At 43.4% G+C, this 18,441-nt stretch overlaps 2 protein-coding genes across 5 annotated transcripts in view; one reads left to right on the top strand and one right to left on the bottom strand.

Annotated features, from left to right (window-relative positions):
• Nucleotides 1-6,090, bottom strand: part of LSM3 (LSM3 homolog, U6 small nuclear RNA and mRNA degradation associated) — a 108,187-nt gene extending 102,097 nt beyond the window's left edge. Inside the window, exons 1-3 of one of the 2 annotated variants that reach the window (XM_081245997.1) lie at nucleotides 5,932-6,090; nucleotides 3,609-3,719; nucleotides 1,299-1,394 (exon numbers count right to left, since the gene is read on the bottom strand). In XM_081245997.1, coding sequence (XP_081102123.1) covers nucleotides 1,299-1,394; nucleotides 3,609-3,719; nucleotides 5,932-5,952 — 228 coding nt within the window. In that variant the 5' untranslated portion in view covers nucleotides 5,953-6,090. The remainder of the gene's footprint in view (nucleotides 1-1,298; nucleotides 1,395-3,608; nucleotides 3,720-5,931) is intronic. The other variant, XM_081245998.1, reaches the window with a different exon arrangement.
• Nucleotides 6,091-6,224: 134 nt separating this feature from the next.
• XPC (XPC complex subunit, DNA damage recognition and repair factor) overlaps nucleotides 6,225-18,441 on the top strand; it is a 36,427-nt gene continuing 24,210 nt past the window's right edge. For 2 of the 3 annotated variants that reach the window (XM_081247216.1, XM_081247215.1), the window contains exons 1-4: nucleotides 6,225-6,422; nucleotides 13,236-13,431; nucleotides 15,406-15,524; nucleotides 17,773-17,896. In XM_081247216.1, the coding sequence (XP_081103342.1) occupies nucleotides 6,275-6,422; nucleotides 13,236-13,431; nucleotides 15,406-15,524; nucleotides 17,773-17,896 (587 nt within the window). In that variant the 5' untranslated portion in view covers nucleotides 6,225-6,274. The remainder of the gene's footprint in view (nucleotides 6,423-13,235; nucleotides 13,432-15,405; nucleotides 15,525-17,772; nucleotides 17,897-18,441) is intronic. The other variant, XM_081247217.1, reaches the window with a different exon arrangement.

Below are 18,441 nucleotides of genomic sequence, written 5' to 3'. Positions count from 1 at the left end.
GTAATTACTAAATGACATCTGAGGGGGAAAAAGAAAGCAGATTAAAAAAAAAATCCCACGTTCGGAGGGAGACAGAAAACTAGCCACGGAGTCGGGAGTGGTTGAAAAGAGGAGGAAAGCCGGGATAAAGCAGAACCACAAAAACCAACAAAGGCTGACATGTGAACACTTACTATGTGCCTGTCGCCACCTGAAGGCTTTTCACGGAATCTCTCAATGAATCCTCAATAGCTGTATGAAGTGAGTCGTATTACCATCCCCATTTTACAGATACAGAAACTTAGTCACAGACAAGTTGGGTAACTGGTACAATTATATAGCTGGTAAGCAAGGGAGTCAAGATGTGAATCCAGGCAGTCCTGAGGGCCAGAGTGGCTTCTCAATACTTAAAAGACTGAACAACAAAATGTGCCAATATCTGGAAGATCTGCATAATTCAGTGAACCAATATTTTCTAAACGACCAGAGCTTGATGTTACAAAATCATGCATGTATTAAAAAATCCATTCCAAGCGCAAGGTAGACCAATGAATTTGCATATAACAAGAGTATGAAAAGTTCACTGATATAGTTTCAGATTCTACACTACAACTAACCTTTAAGAAACTACCGCTTGCTGAGTTTTGGTGTAGTATCAAAGGCAAGTATCCACAAGAAATACTCCTCCCTTTCCAACTACCTAGCTGTGTGACATTCACAATACAGCATAACAGATTAATGCAGAAACAAAGATGTGAGTAACTAGCTGTTGTCTATTAAGCCAAGCATTTGCAAAACATAAAACAAAGACACTTCTCACTGAATATTTTGTTTTAGAAAACATAGCTATTATTCATAAAAATGTTACTTATGTCAAAATGTAATAGATTATTTTTAATGAGTTAAATATTTTTAAAATTTCTGTTTTAGTTTCTAGTAAGTATTGATACGTAAGTCCACATCAAACAAAACATTGTCCAGTATTACTGTTATACACCAGCACACAGAGGTATCTTACACAGCCGTATCTCAACGAATCTTGGCAACCCTACGACAGAAGTGACTGTATTCCTGCTTACCAGCGAGGAAGTTACATCTGCAAAGGTACTTCCCTTGCCCAACGTACCCCAGATAGGAAGCGGCCAAGCCAGCACTGGAAACCAGGTCTGTCCAACCCCAATGCCTTTGGTTTTTTTAATTGCTACACTCTACTGAGTCCATGAATAGGTATCAAAACACGAAAGGCTTTCCATAAATAACTGTTGGATTCTGAGAACAACTGGCATTTTAAAAGCGATGAATGGAACTGCATGACTTACTTTATATATCTCTTCATATGTTTCTTCATCAATTTCTATAGTTGTCACAGTTTCTTCCACATCTCCCAATATCATATTTAAATGCTGATCATAAGCCTGAAGTGGGAAGGTGAGGGACCAAGAAATGTAATAAGCAAATTAGGAAATAATAAACAGGGGCTATAATATGCAAATTACTCAATTACAAGTAAAACATAATACTTACACCACAAACTTTTACATGCAAATAAAAAATAATCCTGCTGTGCTAATATACTGTTTCTCTGCCAATCATCTCCAATGATAACTTAATTGACCTGATACAAATATAAAACTGTTATGGTCAAAAATGAATTACTCAAAATAATTTGAAATTATTTTTTAAAGTGCCCACCCTATTTGTTATCTAAGGCAGTCACATAAATATTTATAATATTTAATTATGATAAAAAGCCAGTTCATATACCTTTCAGTCTACTTCTTTCAATTCCATCTGTAATAGTGTGACAAGAAAGATACAGTAAAGGAAATAAAATTCTTTAACTGCTAAGATGACGGCAATGCAGTCTCCTAAAAGCACAAGACCCTGTCACTCAACACGCCCTGTCCTAAACTAAACACCACAAAGTAAAGTAAGTAGAGCAACACCCTGCACATTATAGCCTCACCAGAACTAGCTTTTCGGCACCTGTGGGCTCGATCAACAAATACTGCAATTCAGATATTCAGGGATGTCCTCAATCCAAGCTCTAAGGCTCATGCATTTTACTAAAAGGTGGAGCTCCAGGGGGTGGGAGGGAGGGAGTGGCTTGTTTAGAACGCACTTATGCTTACTTCTAGTCAAGTGTTAAATGGTTCACCAGCTCACATCAAAATAAAAACAGCCAATTAGCAACATGGGGAACTGCTAGGCAAAGCAACGAGCGGGGGCAAAGATCTACAGATGAGGGCCAGAAAACAAAAGGTTGGGGGTCATTCAGTACAGAGGCAATTGAGTGTAGGCAGGGAACTGAAGAAGCCTCCAAGAGTAAAGGCAACACGTCTGTCCTGGGGTGTTTGTCTACTTGCCCCTGGCCCATGTGATTAAGTTCAATTCTATTTTTCTCTGCGAAGTTGCCACTATTCCATTACCTGGGGTTCCTGTTCCTTTCTGTAATTTAAGACTACTAGGTCCCCACTTCCTTTCCAAGCACAGGAGGTTCTTTACCTTTAGGTTTCATGTTAGGTAGAATCATAGTACTTAAGAGGGGGCTGAAGTCAGACTGCCTAGGTTCCTAGTCTGGCCCTCTTTTTACTGGTTGTGTCACCGTAAGCAAAGTAACTTCATCTTTCTGAGCCTGAGCTTCTTCAAACGTAAAATGGGATAATGAGTATCTACCCTCATAGAGTTGTTACAGAGATTAAATAAGATATTACATGCCAAACACTTAGAGTAACAGTACCTGGCATATAATTAATGCTCAATAAAAAGTAGCTATTTTTAATCACTTTAGGGTAGAATGGTAGTAATAAAAACAACTTACTCAGGAAAGTAACAAGTTATCAAGAAGAGGCAAAACCTTTAGTATACTCTATGAATAAATGGGACCACCTCAAGGGACCAATCCCATAGAAATATTTGCAGATATACACAAAGGTCGATGTATAAAAATGCTTAGAGTAGTAAGAAATGGAAAACAATCCTAATATCACTGCTACCATATACAGAATTCTACATAATCATTTAAAAAAATAAAGATTTATATGCACTCATGATCAATAATTTCCAAGAATAATTAAGTGAAAAAGAAAGGTGTCCCCAAAAAGTATAGCAAGATCCCATTTATTTTTTTTAGAGGTGGTGTATATAGTGCAAATATATACATACAGACACACATTCTTGTATATATGTGTAAATATACAGAAAAGACCTGAAAGACTATAGACTCAAAAGAAGAAATGGCATTTCCCCTTTTACTCTATGTATGTCCGTGCTGTCAAATTTTTCACAACAAAACACAAATTTATATATATGTCAGTAATTTAAAGAACACTTAAATAAGAATGGAGGACAAATAAATGTTATTTACAAATAAACACAGGAAAAAATGAAAGAAATGAAAATATTCTTTAATAAACACACCATTTCCGTTAAGAGAAATAAATGTTAACAATATGAATAAAACACAGCTGCATTTGGCTTTTGGAAATATGGCTGAGTTCCCACCTCCTCCTTGTCTACATTCAAACACTCTTCCAGAGCGGACAGTTTTTACATTTCAAAGGGGTGGGAGGAGGGAGCAACGGTAAGGAAATAATCTGATTTCAAGGTGATTTAGTAAATTTACTCACATGTAACCTGCCTCGAAGCTCTCTGTCGTTTCTCATTTTCACATAGATTCGTTCATCCAGACTGAGCCTGATGAGATCCAGAGGCTCTTCTACAGTGTTGGTAGTTTGTTGCTGATAAAAGAAACAGGCTTAGTAATACAGTATTAGAGAGTGAAGTGTCTGAACCATCGGTGCCCTGCATGACTGTGGGCAAATTACTTAACCCCTCTATGCCTCAGTCTTCTAATCTGCAAAATGTGTATAAAGACAGTGCCTACCTAACACTGTTGTTGTGAGGCTTAAATGACACATTGAAGGCATAGAACAGTGCCTGACACAGAGTAAGTGCTAGATAAAGGAGGGCTCAAACATACGTGCACAGGAAGGAGTTCTATGACAAAATAATGATGACGGCACTCCGTCCTCTCAAAATCCAAACTGTCTGACCCCATTTCAGTGTGCAGGGAGTCACTCTCTCAGAGACTTCAGCTTTATCTCAAATATCATTTAGTAATCTGAAGAACTTACATTTAATGACTACCACATACTAGTCAGAATGCTAAGCAGAGATGAATGTTTGAGGGAGGATTATGAGTTCAGTACAGGGCAAGTTGAGTTTAGGGTGCCATTTGGTCAGTAAGATGAATATATTTAGCAGGCAGTATAGAATACTGGTTGAAGCATTGGCTTTGGAGTCAGGCAGTGTGGGTTCAATTCCTGACTCTGAGACTTATGAATTGGGATTAAAAAATCATTCCATCTCTAAGTCTCAGTTTCCCTGTTTACAAAATGAGGAAGCCACAATCTTCCCTTCATAGTTCTTGTGAGGATTGGAGCTAATGTATTTAACTGAAGTATTTGATGTATTTTAAATAGTATCTGGCAAACAGAAGAGTACTTATAAATGGTTCTTTTTATTACTATTAAAGAACTGTTGGAAACAAGTCTCAAAGAGATCAGGGCTAGGATGACCGGGGTCCATATGGAAGGGATGCTGGAAGCCAGGAGAGTTGATAAGATTATTCAAGGAGAGCTGCTTCAGTAAGTACATAAGGCCAGTGGAGGAAGGTGACTGAATATTACAGGCTCTACAGCCCTAACATAGAGTAAAAGGGGGGGGGGAAGAAGAAAAAATACTGACTCACCTAGTCCCCATCCCCAGTTCAACAGGTGTTTGTTAAGGACGAGCTAACCAAATACTAGATTACAATGATACAGAAGTCAGTCCCTGCCCTCAAGCAGTTCATTCTAGTGGAGAGAGGCGTATAAATAAGTAATCATAACACTGTAAGGATATATACGTGACTGAGCCCTACTACCCACTGTCCACCCTTTTCATCCCGTAGTTTTAAACACTGCCTTCTCAAAGCGGATTCCTTGATCATTCGATTCATTCACCCAATAAATATCCGTTGAGTGTTTCCAGCACCGTTCTAAACCCCGAGGACAGAACAGTGAACAAAACTCTTGCTCTTAAGGAACTCACATTCCAGTTGGGGGATACAGGCGTTAAACAAAGAAGCATATGCTTAACATGAACCAATAACATGCTATGAAGAAAAATAAAGCAGACTGGGAGAATGCCGTTTGATGCAGGTGGCCAGAGAAGTCCTCTTTGAGGAGGTGAGATTTCAGTAGAAAGCTGAACAAGCTGTAACCTGATCCACAAAGATATCTGAGGAAGAGCATTTTGGAAAGAAAGGAGAGCGGGTGAGAAAGCCTGCAGGACCATCAGTTATTCTGAATACCAGTTCCCTGCTTGTTGCCTTCATACCACATCACAGCCCCGTATATCGCGCACACTTATGTTTACTTTTTAGCCGTCCTTCCCCGAATATAAACTTCAAGTGGGGCCAGGGACCACGTACGTCACTGCCAGTGTCCCTGGTGCTCAGAACGGTGTGTCCAACCACACAAAGACGATGCTCACTAGGTGTTTGCTGACTGTGCAACAACTGCTACGCTCAGTAACGATAACAACTCCTTAACTGTACTATCAGGCTTTCTATCAGAATCCCGACAGGTCCGTGAGGCAGGCAAGGATAATTATTCCCCACCCTACAGAAAAAGGTGAGACTTAAGAGAAAGGAAGTGACGAGAGTGAGGAATAACTAGTTTCCAGCGGACTTCGAACAGAAAAAAAATCTCAGGGCCTGAGGCAAAACTGGGAGGAGGCGCGGTTAACCAAGAGGCAGATTAAGGCCGTGAAGACCCAGAAAGAGGCGGCGTAATTGGCCACCTTGCCGTGAGCTTGGAGAAAGCAACCCTGACAGGCAAAGTGGGGTAGAGCCAGGCCTGGGCGTGGGGAAGCCGCTCCGAAGCGAATTCTTCAGAAGACACTCACCTGATCCACGTCGTCCGCCATTTTTCAAACCCTGCGCTCTTTCCCGCCTCTCGCGAGAGCATGAGAAACCCCTGCCGTCTCTGGAAAGGCGAGGACGCAATGCACCGGAAGTAGAAATAATAGGTTTTGCTGCTTCTTGCTTCCTGCAGTTGGCATTGGTCCTTTGGGGCTGGGGCGGAGCTTTAGCAGGGGCGCCGACGTTGGGGCGGGGGGAATTGGGTACCTGGTGTCTCAGTGAAGGGGCGTGGCCCGCCTCGCCCCGCCTAGGGGCGGAGCCAGCGCGCGGCAGCGTCCCGGGGAGGCACGGTGCGTCAAGTGTCCGGCCAGTCCTGCCCAGGCAAACATGGCTCGGAAGCGCACGGCGGGCAGGGAGCCGGGGGGACGCGAGTTGCGCGGCCAGATGGCCGCGGGCAGGGAGCCGCGGGGACGTGAGTCACGCGGCCAGACGGCCAAGGGCGAGAGCAAAGCCAGGCGCGAGGAGAAGGAGGCGGGTGAGAGCGAGGCCGAGCCGGGCTTAGGGGGAGAGGCTGGAGGAGGGCGGGAGGCAGGCCGGGTGGGGGAGGGCGAGGCCAGCCTCCTGCAGGTGCGGGCGAGGCAGCCTCGCGCCCACCTGGGCCAGCGAGACGGCGTTCCGGTGACCGCGGGAGGCAGGCGGCATGCGGCTGCCCGGGGCCTCCCCGACGTCGCTGCGCCTTTGCCCTCCGTGCCGGGAGCGATGCGCCCTGAGCGGTTCCGCGGAGCCTGGCCGGACCGCGAGCTCCCCTGCTCAGCCTCTTCCTGCTCCGCGTCACCCGCACGATCAAGTCCGGCCTCCTGGTAGATGCAGAGGGTGAATAGGCAAGAGGCACTGCGGTTGTTTTTTGTCCCCACAAGACGAACGGACCAGGACTTAGAGTGCTGGAGTGTGCTGATCTCCTGAATAGTACCTTCAGCCAAATCTCACCTCAGAGCCCCAGCTTCGGATCCCACCTGACTTCTTCACGTGCATATCGAATAGGCTTCTTATATTTGCCCTGGGCAAAGCAAAACTCTTGATTTTCCCCTGTTAAACCCGCCCCTTCCCCACTTTCCCCCTTCTCAGTAATTGATCCCTTCACTTGTTAAAGCAGACCCCTCCTCTTCCTTACACGCACACCTCCAGTCCTTCAGCAAGTCCTGTTAGTTCAACCTCAGAACCATATCTCCAATCTCTCCACTTCTCTTTATTCCCGTGGCCACACCCCCTGCCCAAGCCACCCTCACTTTTCAGTTGAGCGACTGTAGTTGCCTCTTCACTGGCCTCCTTCCTTTCATCCCTCACCACGTCAAGAGTGCTCCATGCAGCAGCGCAAGTGATCTTAAAAAAAATTCAGATCTTGCCATGCTCCTACTTCAGATCCTCTGTGGCTTCCCATTGCTCTTGGCATAAAATCCATTTTCCTCACCATGGCCTACAAGATCCTACGTGATTTGGCTCCTGCTTCTTCTGTTGTCTGCTACCACTGTCTTCTTTGCCAGATACCCTCCTTGTTGGCCTCCGTTTGGTTCCTCAGATACGCTGTTATTTTTCACCTGAGCCTTTGCCTTTGATGTTCCTTCTCCCTAGAATGTTCTTCCGTGGCTTTTGCCGTGGCTCACTTCTGTTCCTCCAGGTCTCAACCCAGGCACTCAAGTATCCTGCCTAAGGTGGTCTCCCCCAGGTATCCCTCGTGACAGGCTCTGACAGCCTATGTCACATCTGTAATGATCTTGTTAATTTATTTGCTTCCTTTTTGACCTGTCTTACCAGAATCTAAGCTTATGAAAACATGTTTTATTTTTTTGCTGTATCCTATCTTGTTGTCCCCGCCTTCTCTGCGTACAGTAAGTGCTCAATAAATATAAATAATTGCATAATGCATGCTGTAGAATGGATTTCTGGGGTACCTGATATAACTGGGTAGACGATTAGCCTAGGTCACCAGCCAGGGCTCCTGTGACATAGATTCAGTAATTCTGTGATTCTGTACATATTTTAAGGCCATCATCCATTAGGAAATAGTCAAATGCTAGCCATTTCTAAACTTAAAAGGTGATTTACCTCACAGTTAATACTACAAGTCCCATTTTATTCGTTGACTCATTCCTGTAACATTTTTTGAGTACCTAATGTCTGCTGCACACGAGCTAGGTGACATGGGAGATAGAGGTTTCTTGGAGATGAGAGTAGGGTAGTGTTCACATTTACCAAAAAAATTTCCAAGACAGCGTGTGATTTCATGGGAGAAGGTATAAGGCTTTCTGACTTCTGAAGGAATAATCGGGAGAGATTGGGAAATGCTCTCTGAAGAAGTTATGTTTGGTCTGCAACTTGAAGAATAGGTAATATTTCAGCAAACGACTGAAAAGGGGTTGTCATTCTAGTCAGAGGGAATGTATTCTGAATACGTGGCAATTAAAATTGTTTTTTGAAATCAAAAGGTATTGGAAATGCCACCAGCCTGGGTAGCATTCCTCCCTGCTAAACACTTCACCTTGGCACCAGGTTGGTATAGCTCCAGCATTTAGTAGTTATATGTGTTTGGGTTGTATATGAGAGGCAGATAATTTAGCCTCTCTGGACCTCGTCTGTGAAACTTAATTCTAACCTGCTGGGTGGCTGTGAATTTTCATCCCGTAAGGCTCCTGGCATGGTCCAGGTGAGGTAATCAGATAGGCTAGCTCATATCAATTCAGCCTACATGTAGGCAAGGATGCACTTCAGCTTCACTCACGCTCTGCGAGCCAGTGGAGCTGCAGTACGTTTCCAAGGTAGCTTCTGGGAAGAGTTATCAGCTTTGATGTGGTTGGGTGGAGGAGCAATTTGGTTGTGGTTTCGGCCGCAGGTGACACTGATTTGGTGACTCTCCAGTGTACTGTCTAACAGCACCATAGTGTGGGTTTTACCAGAACCTCAGTGCATGCACATGAACGTGACACTTGGCTGCTATCCACAGCTGGGGACAAAGAAAATAGTCTTCCACGTTATATCTTTGTTTCCATTAGGGCACCTCTGGTTTCTCCATATTTCATCTCAATGTTAAATCCTTCATTGACGTAGTTCATTAACTCCTTCAACAGATACTTACTGAGCACTTGCTATTTTCAGGCCCTGTGCTAGGCACTGGAATTATATCAGTGAACAGGATAGGCAAGGTTCCTGCTCTCATGATGCCTGTAATCTTTGGGGAAGGGTAGGTAGGACAAGTAAGTTAAAAAAATAAATTCACATGGTGATAGGAGCTATGAAGAAGGTAGAACAGGTTGCTGTAATAAAGCTGACATGGGGACAGGGAAGAAGCGGCTGTCAGAATCAGTGGTCAAGGAACTCCTGTGTGAAGACGTGGCACTTTGAGCCAATTACTGTAACGAAGGAGCCTTTTGTAGGACGTTGTGGGGGAAGAGAGCTCTGGGCAGAGTAATCAGTACGTTTAAAGACCCATAGGAGGGAATGTTTTGGAATTGAGGTGAGAGACGTGAGTAGGACCCTTAGGTTGGAGACCAAGCTAAGGAGTTTGCATTTTGTTCTTTGTGCTGTGAGGGGCTGCTGGCAGTTCTAAGCAGGCGGTTTTTTTAGTAAATCAGTGGCTGGCCAAGCAAGCCCCAGTGGTTAATTCATGCCCTGCTGAAATAACTTGGTTAAGGTCAAGGAGGCCGGTTAGACAGTTGTCCCTCGGTATCTGCAGAGAATTGGTTTCAGAACCTCCGTGTACACTAAGATGGGCGGATGCTCAAATCCTTTACGTAACAGTGTAGTACAGTCAGCCCTCCACATCCTCGGGTTCCACATCTGCAGATTCAGCCAATCCGAGGTTGATTGAATCTGTGGATTCAGAACCAGGGGGGTACGGCGGGCTGACTGTAGTAGACAGCTCTAGATCTTGGAGAGTCCTGGAAAATGTCCTCTCTTTTTAAAAAAAATTATAGTTGACTTACAATATTAGTTCAGATGTAAAATGGTGATCTGATATTTGATATTGGACTTTACTCCATATAAAGTTATAAAATATTGGCCATATTCTCTGTGCTATACATTGCATCCTTGTAACTTACTGATTTTATACCTAGTCCTTTGTACCTCTTAATCCTCTTCCCCTATCTTGCCTCTCCCTGCACCCCTTTCCCCACTGGTAGCCACTAGTTTGTTCTCTGTATCTGAGTCTGTTTCTGTTTTGTTATATTTGTTCATTTGTTTTATTTTTTAGATTCCACATATAAGGCAAAACACAGTATTTGTCTTTCTCTGTCTTATTTCACCAAGCATAATACCCTCCATGTTGTTGCAAATGGAAAAATTGCATTCTTTCTATGGCTGAGTAATATTTCTAATTCCTTTAGATTATAGGTTAGGTTGTTCGAGATTTTTTCCTGTTTCTTGAGGTGGGCCTGTATTGCTGTAAGCTTCCCTCTTAGAACTGCTTTTGCTGCATCCTGTAGATTTTGTAAAATTGTGTTTTTCACTGTCTTAAGGTATTTTCTAATTTCCTCTTTGATTTCATGATTCATCCATTGGTGTTTTTGTTTTTTAGTAGCATCCTGTTTAGTCTCCATGTGTTTGTGTTTTTTTCTTTTTTTTCTGTGACTGATTTCTACTTTCATACTGTTGTCATTGGAAAAGATGCTTGATACATTTTCAGTCTTCTTGAATTTGTTGGGACTTGTTTTGGGGCTAGCATGTGATCTATCCTGGAGAATGTTCCACATGCACTTGAAAAGAATGTGTATTCTGCTGTTTTTGGACAGAATGTCCTGCAGATATCTATTAAGTCCATCTGGTCTAATGTGTCATTTAAGGTCACTGTTTCCTTTTTTTTTTCCCCATTTATTTATTTATGGCTGTGTTGAGTCTTCATTGCTGTGTGCGGGCTTTCTCTAGTTGTGGCGAGCGGGGGGCTACTCTTCATTGCAGTGTGTGGGCTTCTCATCGCAGTGGCTTCTCTTGTTGCAGAGCACGGGCTCTAGGTGTGTGGGCTTCAGTAGTTGTGGCACATGGGCTCTAGAGCCCAGGCTCAGTAGTTGTAGCACACAGGCTTAGTTGCTCCGTGGCATGTGGGATCTTCCCGGACCAGGGCTCAAACCTGTGTCCCCTGCATTGGCAGGCAGATTCTTAACCACTGTGCCACCAGGGAAGTCGCAGGGTCACTGTTTCCTTATTGATTTTCTGTCCGAACGATCGGTCCATTGATGTAAGTGGGGGTGTTAAGGTCCCCCACTATTGTACTGCTGTCAGTTTCTCCCTTTATTTCTGTTAATATTTGCTGTATATATCCAGGTCCTCCTACGTTAGGTTCATATATATTTATGAATGATATCTTCTTGTATTGACCTCTTTATATAATGTCCTTTGTCTTTTATTATAGACTTTGTTTTATAGTCTATCTTGTCTGATACAAGTCTGGCTACCCCAGCTATCTTTTTGTTTCCATTTGCGTGGAATATCTGGATAATAGCCTCTTGATACCGTGGCACCAAAAAAAAAAAAAACAAACAGCAAAGAGTAAAGAAAAAAATGCCATCTGTATGTCTACCATCCAGAAACCGCCACCACTAAATACTAGTGTATTTCCTTCTAGTCTGTGGATTTTTTTGTGTGTAGTAGAATGTATACTATTAAAATAATTTTGCATTCTTAGCATTTTATCATATATCATTTTCCTTTGTCTTAAAAGATGACTGAATTATATATCATTGTGTGACTGTACCATAATTGATGCTTATCTAATGGATAGACATTCAGATTTTTAAAATTTCGGATATTATGAATAATGATACTATGAACAGTTTTTTGATTCACAGTTTGTTTCCCTTGTTCTCACTTTTAACTCCTCACCCTCTCTCTTCAAAGCACAAAAATACACAGCTGTGCCTTTTAACCAACCAAGTGATTTTGGTGAGGAAGAAATAGTGCTTCTGGAGCAACCTCCCACCTGCATCTTTAGATTAGTAAAGTGAAGTATTTGACATCTTTGCTATTAACAAAGGGCTAAAAACCACTGTAAGATCTAGAAATTCTGATTTTAAGGGCGCCCTACCAAGCTGTCAAGTCATAAATAAACTTTTAAACAAATTCTGGCCTTGAAATAAGAGAAATCTGTTTCCAGATTATAAATAACTAATTTTGAAATATTTTGTTTTTATTAAAATGTTTAAAACCTAGGAATGCATAAATTTCTTCTTTTATAAAACATTTTAAAGAAACAGAACTGAATCAGTGATTTTAACCAGCATTAAAACAAATGCTGTTATAAGGTGAAATTTATTAAAATTAAGCTATGATTTTATTTAGATCAAAAGGGAGAGTCTTTTTCCCCCATGCGAAATTGTATTCTTGGGGAATATAAATACCTATGCAGAGAGTCAGCAGGACAAACCATAGATGAAAGGAATGAATTAATTTGATATTTTAGGTTGATATTGCAGCTCCTTTTGGAACCTCAGTAAAGGCTAGGGTATTTTTGTTTTCCACAGTTAATTGAAGCAGAGTTGTGCAGCAGCAAAAGATGATTTATTTCAGATTCAAGATAATTTGCATGAATATATTTATAATAGAATAGAAAATATTTCCCTGTCATATTAATGCATATTATAAATATATATAACAGTAATATATGTTAATAAGGAGACCATGCTTTTAGATACCCTAGTTGAACTAAAACCAACAGTTTATGCATTTTTTATATTTCCCTTTAACCAAAAAAAAACAATAATTATTTTGAGAAAATAAAGTTATTTTTGAGTTACTGCTAACTCATTCCAACCCTAAGTTTGCTGAGAGTGGCACTGAGGTAAGACTGGAAAGATTTCTTAATGTATGTGTTTTGAGTAGTGTTTGGGTTTGAAAGATGACAGAAACTTAGATCAGGAGAAATCGGTTGTGGTAAAACTGGAAACTCGGACGTGTTTATGAACTTGAAACATTTCACTTAATAGGAGTGGATCATCCCTAAAATAAATAATGAGTCTTGGTAGGTAGTAAACAAGCAAGGTGTTAATTAATGGATTGATGCATTTTCCTTGCTGGATATTAGCTGAAATTTAAGGTTTGCAGTTTAGGTTGTATGAGTCATGTGGTGGTGTGTCTGTAGTCTTAGGAGGACGAGAATACAGTGCTGATAAAGGAAGAGTGTAGGGTGTAGACCAGCTGGAGGTGGGAAGAGTCTGCAAGCTGGTTGCTGACCCAACATGGGATGGTGACGGAGGTTTCGAGGGAGGTTACCAGAGAGGACTTCTCATGACCCTGCCCATGAAGCTGCAGTGTCTCCACCTTCCCTATTGTCCCTTATCTCATGTTCTGTGTGGTCATCTAGATGTCTTCGAAGATGAGAAACCTCTAAAGAAGAGCGTTCCCTCAGAAGTTTCACGAGGAAAGAGGAAGAGAGGCTTCAGTGATTCTGGGGGCCCAGCAGATGGTCCAGCAAGAAAGAAAGCGGCCAAAGTGACTGTTAAATCCGAAAACCCTCAGGTTGTTAAGGATGAAGCCCTCAGTGATGGGGAAGATCTCAGGTGAGATGGCTGAAAACCTCTTGACCAGGTCTTGATTGTTCCCATCAGGGAAGTGTGACTAAGAAAACCTGCTCTTTTTGCTCGTCACTGGGATGCGTGGAAAAGGTGGGCTCTTTAAACTCTTCTAGGTAGAGCTCAGACCACTAGTAAGAGCTGGAAAGAGTCTTGGCAATTACATACTTTACCTCCCAGACTTTTCAGATGAGGACGACAGCTTTCAGAGAGTGGTTTATTCGTGGTTACACAGCTAGATGGTGGCCAAAACCAGGACGAGACCTCGGTCTTCGGACTCCTGGTCCAGTGCTCTTTATACCACACGAAGACGTTTCATACACGAGGCCTTTCCCTGACGTCTGGCCGTGTCCTGTCCTGCTCTCCTCGGGTGCGCTCCGCCCCTGCCCAGCTGGACTTCCCTCCTTCACTTGACAACGTGCTCACGCTCTTCCTTCTGCCTGGAACGCTTTCTTCCACCTTCAAGATGCAGAGCAGAAGTCATCCGCTCCACAGCCTTAATTGATTCCTCCCCCTTTTCCTCCTCGGACTTCTTGCTGCATCTCTTAAGAGTGTAACTGATCCGCCTTGTGTTACACTTACTTGTGTCCGTGCCATATACCACTGTGAGCTCTCAGACGGCTGGACCCACATTGGTTCATTTTCGTATGCCCCGTGGTGTCTAGGGCAGGGCCTTTGACAGTGAATGAACATACTAATATGTGGTGAACAATCAACACTTGATCAGCTGCCTCCTAGGGAAACTGGGAGCGGGGAGGAAGGGGACAAACAGAGACACACTAGTCTCTTCTTTGTTTCAGAAATAAACCCTCACTCTTCGTGTCAGCTTTTCCAGCAACCTCCAGTCCTGGCGCAGGAAGTAGGCCAGGACAGGGCAGCTGTGGGAAGGAGCACAAGGAAGCACGCGGATTTTGCACCATCGTTCGTCTCTTCTTTTCCCTAAGACTTTTCCTGCGAATGCCTCCGAGCTTACTGCTTCCCAGTTGCCTCTCCCCACTTGTTGAATTCTTTCTGCAGAGAAATTCACAAACAGATAGACCAGGATGTTGCCAGGAGAGCTCTGGTCTCCCTTTCCTTCTCAGTTAAGAGTTGCCATTTCTGCCACTTTTACCCTAAGGGGACATTTTTGTTGCTATGGTGTTGAGAGGAAGTGGCAGGCTAAAAAGGAAGTGTTTATCTTTTTAGAGCTGAAGTCTGAGGCTTGTTATTTTAAATGTCTGTGCTAAAATCTTGGGTCATATTCTCACTGGATACCATGTGTCCAGTCTTACAAAAACTGTAAGTAACTCAATTCCCTGAACATATTTTATGTGTGAATTTGCAGAATTTTATTGCATATTAGCAACCGTTGACTCTTGAGCCAGTATTTAGCCAGCTCCGTATCTACGTAGTTCTCTCCTTACCCTTCCAGCTGTCCATGTTCCTTACGACACACGAGTTCAGTCACATCCCCACTTACTTAGAAGTTAAAATTCTACCAACCTCAGTCTCCTTTCATCTTATTTCCCAGAGGTGGGGAAAGAATCTTCTGAGTCGGCTCATGGTAGGATCCGCAAATGTGATTTCTCTCCTCTTCTTTCTGGCGTCTGGCTGCACATGTGTGCACACAGACATCGCAGCTTTTACTCCTGGGACTCACATTATTTTTGTGGTTTTTTCTAACTTTCCCTGTATCATTTACAGACACAGCTGTTTCCCTTCACACAGCTCTAGGTTGTAGGTTCATCATGTTCCTCCTGTTTTGACAGCACATCTAGTGTGCGACCCATGATCAGAGCACATCTTGATGGGAACTTGAGACCCGGGCTAATGGAGGAAGTGAGGCTCAGAGCTCACAAATCATCAACTAATTGCAACAGTTTCTCAGTAAATAGGAGGAGTCCTTAAAGTTGAGTTTAGTTTAAACATAGCCCTAGGATGTCTGAGCTTTTCTTCATCTTCCCTCCTGTGATCTCTACACAGGGACTTCCCGAGTGCCCGCAAGAAGGTGCACCGTCCAGAGAAAGAGGCTGCTGCAGACAAAGGTGGGGGTGAAGGGGACGACGAGGAAGAGAGTGAGGAGGACTGGGAAGAGGTGGAAGGTAAAGTGTCTCCCTCTGTTCTCAGAACTGTTTGAGCCTGTTTTTCTGTTTGATTCTGTTTGGAGTCATGTCACTGCAATCCTGTCCTTTTCTTCTGAAACTAATAAAGACAAAGATAAAGTTGCAGTAGGGGACTTGCTTTTGATGTAAGGAAAAAGTCATGACCAGGTTAGCAAAGAACGTTGTATATTCTCTTCCTCTGGCGGTGCTCCATGGAGGGGATCAGGAGATAGAGAAGCCGCATCATCTCATAAAGAGAGCCCGGGCTTTGCGGGTTCTCATACCTGGCTCAGACGCCAGCTTTGCCACTTGTGCGGCTGGGTGAGTGAGTAACTCCAGCTGTCTGAGCTGAGTTTTTCCACTGGTGACAGTTGGTAAACACTTACTGTGAGCTGGGCACAGCCTAGGCTCCAGGGTTGTTGTGGGAAAATGTGACGGGCCTGGTGCATCACATACTCACAATACATAGCCCCTAATGTCACCATCCCTGGCATGACTTTTCTTTCCCAGCTTTTTATTTTGAAAGTGTTCAAACCTACAAAAAAATTGAACATGTAGTCCATACACTGTTCACCTAGACTCACTAACTTTACCATTGTGCCGTTTGAATGTACCAGCATCTTTCCTTCTGTAAATCTGCATTGTGGAACCACGTGAAAGTAAGTCGCAGACATCCAGACTCTTCACTTGTAAATGCTTCAGCATGTGTCTCCTAAGAGTAAGACATTCTCCTGCATGATGAAATACCATATCACACCTAAATCAAGTCCCTAATTGTTATAAAACTATCCTTTATGACTGTTTTTTCCTTTTTTTTTTTTTTTTGCTTTTCATAGCACTGGGTTTTTTTGTTTTGTTTTGGTGGAGTCCTGGCCTCTTGTTTTGTAGAATGTCTTATATTGTGGTTTGTGATGGTGGTAAACTTGTTTGAATGCCCCCTGGATTTCTTATAAACTGTAAGGTGAGTCCAAAGGCTTAGTTATATTTAGATTAAACATTTTTTGGCAGGAACACTTCAGAACTTTGTACTTCACAGTGCGTCCATTAAGAGGCATCTAATGTCAGGTTGTACCACTACTGATGCTAAGTTTGACCATGTCTGTGGTACTGCCTGATTGTGCCAATGTAAAGGTACATTTTGCTTTTGTAATTTACCATCTCTAGTGGGACTCTGATTCTGTGTGAATATCCTGTTCCCCACTTTCTACTTAATGGTTTTAGCAAGCGTCAATGGTCTTGACTGAATCAAGGATTATTGCAAAGTGGCAATATTTTGATTCTGTCATCTTATGTATATTTATTAGCTGACTTTGATCTGTAAAGAAGAGCTCTGCCTTTTAAGAATTGTATTTATTTATTTTGGGTATCACTATGGACTTAAAATTTCAAATATGTTACCAGTTATCATCATTACACTTTCTGATCTTTGGATGGTCCCACATTTGGCGAGCAGGAGCCCCTTTAAGCTAGCTACCCTACAGAGTCCTTTTGACATGGCTTCATTAGTTTCTGAGCATGTTTTTGTTCTTTGGCACAATAAGATGTTCCAGGATCTCTCTATACTCTCCTTGCTGCAGACCTGGAATTGGCCTTTTTTCTCTCTAAGAAGCCCTGGTTCATTTTAGTGGGAACAGGTACATAGAAACCAAGGTTTTCGCACTGGGTATTGTCATTGCCAGTGGGGTGTCATTGCTTCTAGGCCCAGAGCTGCTTTGAAAGGAACTCTGCTAATGAAGTTCACAGTTCAGCAAATTTAATTTATTTCAGCTGGTGTTTATAAGCCGTGTAGCTGAGAAAGAGATGAAGATGCATGCCTTGCCGTGTATTCAGTACAAGTTTACAGTTGAATCGGGAAGTCATGCCTCTCTACAAAGCAAATTTTTGTGAGCGTTACCATAGTGATACAGAGAATAGGAAATTGCTCCGTAAGTCTCTACTAAAACACACACAGATGAGCATTAGCTCCATGATACCAGGGGTCTGTATCTAATTCACCTCACTATCTCTGTGCCTAAGGTTCTTCCTCTGAGGGCTGTTTCTCTGGGTTCTTGTGCAGGTTAATGAGACAATTAGATTGTAAGAGCACAGGGCCTGGCACCTCCTAGGAGCTCAGAGCGTGGTCTCTACGGTTTCCTACCTCACACCCATTCCTCACTTGCTCCATCCCAGCAGAGCCTCGATTTTGTTTGGTACAGTATCTATTAGAACGATAATTATTATTATTGATTTTAAAAATTACTGTTTGTAGAAGTTAGTGAGCCCGTGCCGGGTGACGTGGGGGAAAGCGCAACCTTCTCTACATCCATTCTGCCCGTGAAGCCCGTGGAGATAGAAATTGAAACACCGGAGCAGGTGAAGGCAAGAGAAAGAAGGTACGATTAAGCACTTGCTTCTAGTTTCTGTCACGTATCATCACCGGCAGCTGCTCCTCACTGAGAAGCACACAGGAGACCCGGGCTGAGTGTCAGGGCCGTCAGGAGCGTTAGGTGAGAGAGCCCCGGGCTCACCTTTAGGACTGAAGGAGACACCTTTGTGTCCTGGCTGGGGCAGGAGGTGTGCCAGGGGCTCTGCAGGTTGCCCGTCATCTTACTCCGTCTTTAGGACAGTGTGCGAATGGGGAGCCGGAGACTCAGAGAGGTTAAGTAACATTTCAGCTGTGAGTGGATGCGCCACGATCTGCGTCCCTCAGGCTGACCCGGCATTGCCGCTCGTCTCCCCACGTCACTGCAGGGCCTGCGGCAGTGCCCGCCGCGGCTGGGGGCCCCCACTCCTCTCCAGGGTCCCCAGGCCCTCGGCAGCCCCTGGCGGCCCGGCCACACGGAGTGCGTCTCCTGGTAGTTAATTGGTTCCTGAGTCCCCCGTGTGATGGGCACGTTATTAGGCCTGAAAGAGGGAGACTGTAGCAGTCCAGAAGCCT

This window comes from Mesoplodon bidens, assembly GCF_964165515.1.
Source record: "Mesoplodon bidens genome assembly, chromosome: 10".
Taxonomy (NCBI): domain Eukaryota; kingdom Metazoa; phylum Chordata; class Mammalia; order Artiodactyla; family Ziphiidae; genus Mesoplodon; species Mesoplodon bidens.
Note: the sequence above shows the minus strand (reverse complement) of the source record. Positions and strands in the feature narration are given on the sequence as shown.